Source organism: Balaenoptera borealis, assembly GCF_965194805.1.
Source record: "Balaenoptera borealis genome assembly, chromosome: 7".
NCBI classification, from domain to species: Eukaryota; Metazoa; Chordata; class Mammalia; order Artiodactyla; family Balaenopteridae; genus Balaenoptera; species Balaenoptera borealis.
Window position 1 is genome coordinate 124,382,983 of NC_138864.1, and position 6,091 is coordinate 124,389,073.

General features: G+C 60.3%; 1 protein-coding gene across 1 annotated transcript in view; it reads right to left on the reverse strand.

The window, feature by feature from the left end:
* Window positions 1-291: 291 nt before the first annotated feature.
* The window catches only part of DRC11L (dynein regulatory complex subunit 11 like), a gene marked incomplete at its 5' end in the record, with an annotated part of 15,528 nt that continues 9,728 nt past the window's right edge, over window positions 292-6,091 (reverse strand). The window contains 10 exon segments of the mRNA XM_082398764.1: window positions 292-911; window positions 1,477-1,715; window positions 2,083-2,260; window positions 2,532-2,618; window positions 3,070-3,269; window positions 3,937-4,044; window positions 4,200-4,282; window positions 4,894-4,952; window positions 5,046-5,114; window positions 5,828-5,934. Of these exon segments, the coding sequence (XP_082254890.1) occupies window positions 804-911; window positions 1,477-1,715; window positions 2,083-2,260; window positions 2,532-2,618; window positions 3,070-3,269; window positions 3,937-4,044; window positions 4,200-4,282; window positions 4,894-4,952; window positions 5,046-5,114; window positions 5,828-5,934 (1,238 nt within the window). The 3' untranslated portion in view covers window positions 292-803.

Genomic DNA, 6,091 nt, shown 5'->3' on the forward strand with positions numbered 1-6,091 from the left:
GGCAGGAGGCTGTGACCCCTGCAGCCCCCCGCGGGTCAGAACAAGCAGTGCAGAGCTTGGGCAGGTGGGTGGGGGAGGGGTGGTGTCCAGAGGAAAGCGGTGGGGCATTCGCAGAGAGGGCACTGGATCTCCCCACAGCCCTTGCTCTGGCCACAAACGCCTGCCTTTCCCTACAGCCTTTTTCCCGAGAACCTTCTCTCCCCACCTCACCCCACCCAACCGCTGCCCAAGAGCCCTCACATCCCCGACTTCCCAGATGCTCTTGTAGAAATAACCAAACCCTAGAGTAGAAGGGACCTTGTAGAGTAGCTGACCCAACCTCTCCTCACTCCGCAGGCAAGGAAACTGAGACCCAGAGACAGGAAAGTACCATGCGAGACCACAGGAGGTTCGTGCCATGTGGGGCTAGAACCAGGGTCCGCTGGCCCCCAGACTCTGGCTTTTTTCTTTTTCCATACTTACTATAGACCTTCTCTCTCCCCTCTCTCCTCTCTCCCTTTCTCTTTCTTTCCTTGTTTTTCTCCCTGAAATACCTCGAGGAGGAAGAGAGCTGGGGAGACAGGACAGGAGAATGACAGGAGGTGAAGACCCAGGTGGGGTCTGGATGGGAGGTCGGGAGAGGGGGGTTGCGAGGCGGAGGCTGGGCGCGGGCAGGGGCACGGAGCCAGGGACGGGAAGCACAGAGATGGACAAAGAGAGCAGGTGCCCGTGCCGTCCGGCCGTTTATACCTCTGCCCCTGGCCCCTTCGCCTGTGGGGTCCCACCCTGTCCCATCGCTAATCTCAGGCACCCCGGCCCCAGCATCACTTCCTTTTCTTCTTCTCCTTTGCCAGCCTGGCTTCCTCGGTGGTGTCTTGGTCCTTGATAAGTTTCATCCTCTTCTTGCCCAGCGGGGTCTTGAAGTTCCAGTCCTGGTTTGGAGGCAGAGGAGGAAAGGTAAGTGCACTGGCTCTGACCCTCGGCTCTGCTTCCTGGCCCTGCCCTTCCCTCTTGACGGATCTGTGTCCTCAGCTCTCCTCTGGGGTCCTCGCGTCCTGCTAGAGTCGTGGTTTCCCTTGCTCTTCCCCAAATACTCTAGGCCACCGTGCCAGCCATTGTCAGGGGCGAGCCCTCCTCCCCTGCCCTTCAGCCCTCGCTCCTGTGCTTCCACGGCCATCCCTGGGGGTGGGAACAGATTCAGAGGTGGGGGACGTGAGTAGCTGCTGGTGCAGGAACCAACCAAGGGCTCCCAATACGCAGGTGCCCCTCTCAGACCCCACCCCCACCCCCAAGTCGAGGAAACCAGGTGAGACGGCCCTGCCCACATGTCCTTCTCTTGATTCTTCTTCCCTTCCCAGCTGAGCTCCACGGGGAGCGGAGGGAGGGGTCCAAAGTGGGCTGTGGGCCTGGGGCTTCAGAGGACTCCCTAACTGGTGCCGGCCCTCAGCCCTCCTCCCTGCCTCCCCCTCCCCCCCCAACCCCCCCGCAAAGCCCCACCTTCAGGGACTCCTCCTCCTCCCTGTACACTGGGTCCAGCTTCGCCAGGTGCCCCAGGAACTCTGAGGCCACCGGGGGCCGCTTGGACAATTGCAGGAGCCGCCGTTCCGTCAGCACTGCTTGGATGGCCTGGAGAATGCGGCCAGGTGTGTAGCCATCGGACACCTTGGCCAGGGCACTGACGTCCAGGCTCTGGGTCACCTGGACCCCCTGGGCCTCTATCATATGCTTCCAGAGCACTGTGGGTGTGGGGGGGAGGACACGGGGCAGGGAGAGGCAGTGGGCGCTTCTGTCTGTATCTGGAAAGAGTTTGTGCTTCTGGAGGGCGGCCCTACGTCCAACCGCGCCTCTCCTCCCAGGAAGGTAAGGATCAGCCTCCCCACTTAACCTGGGAAAGTGAGACTCCAAGGACTAAAGTGGCCTGCCCGTGTCTACAGAACCAGGCCAGGACCCAGAGCGCTGGGCTGCTTGTCTAGTGACACTTCCAGAACACCTGGCTGTGGAGGTGAGGACTCAGAGCAGTGGGGATGGGAAGAAGCGAGGAGCTTTGGCAGGGGTGGTCCCTCGACCGCTTCTCTGGCCTGTCCCCAAGCCCCAGGGCCTCACCATAGCGAGACGCGTAATTGGGCCGCGGCAGGAGGAGGACCCGCTCGTAGGTGCGGCACAGCCCCTTCATCTCAGCCGCCTGCGGCCGGTCAGTGGTCCCCATCAGCATCACGCGGTCTCCAGGGTTTAGCAGTCGCAGGGCCTTGGTGAGGTCCTTCTTTATTCGCTTGGGGTCCATCTGCTCTGGGGAAGGAGGGGAGGTGGGTGGGGACACAGTGACATTATACGGGCTTCTAATTCACAGAGCACGTGCCCACGCTCCGCCTCACATGGACCCTGGGGGGGGGGCAGACGGAAGGGGCTGTCAGTCCTGCTTTAAGGATAAGGAAATAAGGCAGCAGGACAGGGGACTTGTCCAAGGCCTCACGGCGGGTGAGGTTTGGAGTGACGTGAACAAGCCCACACTCGCCTGTCCTGCCCACAGGCTCTGCCCAGGCTCACTCACTCACCTCCTTGTCTTCTTTTGGGACTCGCTTATAGAAATTCTTCTCCGCATCCCCAATCCAGATCACAGAGGGCTGTAGGTACCGAGCCACCTGGACAGGTCAGAGAAGAGAAACCTGACATTAGCTGTCCCTGGGGAAGGGTCACCTCCCCATCTGGTCCAACCCAGGGTCAGGGCCAGCTTCGGGCAATGGCGGACCTCGGAGCTCCAGCCTCGCTTCCCACATCCTGCGATCCCCACCTCTCAGCCCCTTGTACACCCATCACTCCATCACAGCAGAGTCCCTGCCCTCGCCGGGCTGGTGGGGGGGGGCTACGTGTGCAGCCTCATCTCTGCCATGAGAAGAAACTACTCTTCTCCCCACTTCCCCTCATCTCCCCCATCCCTAGGGCTTCAGGAATCCATGAGCCCCCAGCAGGGATTGGTAGGGAGACCTCACCAGCTCCTGAAACTACACCAGCCGGGCAGCTGGGTGACCTCCTGAGCCCACCCTGCTCTGTTGTCACAGTCTGAGAACTAGAAATGCCATCGGGGACCCAGACCTTAAAGACGATATGCACCAACGTCTGCACCCCGGTCTTGCCGGGATATTTGCCCTGCAGGTTGCCAGGTGACAGGTCGAAAAGGTTGGCACCGGTTTCCGTGCACATGGCCTTGACCAGCATCTTCTTCCGCATGCCGGAGGGGCCCACCAGGAGGATGGAGCGGATGAGGGGGGCCATGGAGTGTATGTCTGGGGAGCCTAAGAGAGAAAACAGGGGCTAGCAGGGGGCCGGCAGGGGGTCAGGGGTGGAGACGTTGTGTCAGGTGAGGCCAAAGGCCCCAGGCTGGGCAGGATGAGGTCCTGGCCCTGGCGGCACTGCTTTCGCCTAGGGTCTGGGCAATGCCCCGGGCATGCCCTCTGTGGGGGTGCCCTGGAGGAAGTCCAACGGTGCAGCAATCATGATTCCAAGAGCTACACGCGGTGTCAGGAGAAAGCCCTCCACCTCCTCCCAATGTCCCTTCTGCTTCCTGTACCATCTGTTTCCACTCCTGGATTTTGAAGGGATGGAATTAAAGGGCACGTGACAAACCACTTGAGAAACATCCGGCCTCTGGTGTTTATAGGGGGTGGGGGGCTGGTCTTCGGGGAATGGGACCGACTATGGGACGTCACTTGGGATTGAGCGAGGGGCTGGAAAGTGACTCCTCAGCAGGTCGAGGGCCCACATGACTTCCGGGACAGCCCAGTCGGGGTGTGACCTCCAGCGGGGCCCGGGCAAGGCAGGGGGGGTCCGACATGAGTTCATGGCACTGGGATTAGGAAGCCCAGGCTGGACACGCCTGCCTCGGCCACCCTACCCTGCACCCAGGCTCCCCGAGAGCCCCCTGGCTGGCACTGGCTCTTGCCTCTCCCCAGGGCCTCTCACCAAGCCGCAGAACCCCATACAAGGCCACGTTCTGTCGTATGTCAAACAGGGAAGGCATAGGCGGCTTGTATGCCAAATTCAGAGTCGATCCAAGACAGAGGCAGTCACCTGGGGGACAGGTGGCCCGCTGGTGAGTGGCACCCACTGGGGCAGGGCACGCGAGGAGAAGGGTCACTGGGGAGGTGGCAGTCAGCTGCGGGGAAGGCCATGGCCAGGGGCACCATTCCTTAACCTCGGGAGCAAGCGCTGGGGAGGGGTCTCACCAACATAGTCTTTCAAAGCCACTGTCTCGCACTTCTTTAGAAGGCCAAAGATGATGAGCTCTTCAAACACGGAGTCCACAGACCTGGCAGAGGATGGCGCAGGGGGGGCCCCGAGGAAAAGGGAAAGGGACACAGAGATGGGCTGGGGCGGTGCTGTAGGCATGAGGAGAGGGGCTAGGGAGCCCTCCTGTCCAAAGTCCTGTCGTCAGCCAGCATCCAAAGGCCCGACACCGGCCCACTGGCCCAGAAGGCAGTTTGCCCCAGGTGGGTGCTCTGGGGGTTGAGCGGGGTGGAGAAGGACCAGAACCCTCTGAGACCCTCCCTCTAAAAACCCAGTGTGGGTGACACATGGCCCTCTTCCTAGAAACCACATTTAAGATGTACATGCTCCTGGGAGGGATGGCCATTAAAGCAGCCAGCACCAATGGGCTTGCATCACCAGAGAAGTGAGTAGAAAGTGACCTCTGGTAAGTTCTGCATCATCACTTTCAAAGCACTTTCTTGTGCTTCTATTTTATCCTCACAGCTATCCCGTGAGTTTGGTAGGGTAGGTACTTGGTTAATGAGGACAGGGAATCAGAGAGGTTAAGTGACTTTCCCCAGGTCATACAGCAACAGAACCAGGACCAGAAGTCAGATCTGTCCTGGGCCAGGGCTCGCTCCACCACCCTTGGTGAAGTGCAGGGTCTGCTACCTGTCTGGGGTCAGATCTTTTTCTTTCTTCCTCTTCTCAGGTTTCTTGCCCATCTTTTTCTGGTTGAAAGAAAACACAGAGGCAATTGTCTTCTGTTCCTTGCCTCCCTGGCATGTGCCCTTCCTTGTCCCAGCCCTGGCCCCTCATCTTGCCTTCGGAGGCTTCGAAGGTCTCCCCTCCTCCCTGTCCACGGCCAGCCGCAGGTTCTTCAGCTCATCTACCTGGGGGGACAGCAGGGGGTGTGATGGGGCGACCAGGGGTTGGGGAGGACAGGTGGGAGGGTGAGGACTGAGTCGGGGTGGAGGGGCGCCTCAGGGAAGAGCCAGGCAAGCCCAGTGAAGGCAGCGGGGCAGGGGGGTCGTTCTTTTGGGACCCTCAGCCCCTGCATCCCAACTCTCATCTACATCCTGCTCACGCTTGAGCCTTGCTCTCAACTGGCATCAGTGTGGGCAGAAGCCCCCAGGACGGAGTCGGTCAGCTTTCAGTTCAAGCCCCAGACCCACTCTTTAAAGTCTGTGTGACCCTGAGCAATTTCATGACCTCTCAGCCTCAGCTTTCTCATATATAATGTCAGGAAAAGCATGGGGCCTGCCTCACGCGTTGTTGGAAAGATCGTGTGAGTGAATGCTTCCAAGGTGCGCGGCACAGGGCTGGCACGTCTCAGGGAGCCCTTTAAGTGTTGGTGGGGAGGATGGTGGGTGTGACCCCCGGCTCAGAGCCCCTCCCATTCCCTCACATCAGGGTTGCATCCACACCCCAGGGAGAAAGGGTGACCAAGGAGAGGCAGAGGAGGATGGGGACCGAGATGGGCCAGACGGAGCCCGGGCAGCGCATAGAGGGTGCTGCAGCGGATGGCGGGCGGGAGGCGGGTGGTGGTGTTTGAGGACAGAGGGGGCGGAGCCTGAAGCGGCTGGAGGCCCGCAGGGACGCTCACCTGTATCCGGATCTCTTGCTCCACTTCCTTCCTCTTCTCCACCTGGAGGATCTCGGAGTCAAAACTCTGATTGGGATGTAGGCTATCAAACCGGTTCTTCCACAGATCTGACCGTGGAGAGGTTGGAGTGCAACGGAGCGTCAGGGTTCCAGGTGCACACACGCACTCACACACACATGCACAAATAATCTCACACGTGCGCACCCACACGCTGGTCCACCTCTCCTCACCAAGCTGCCTGACACTTCCACCCAGACCACAGCC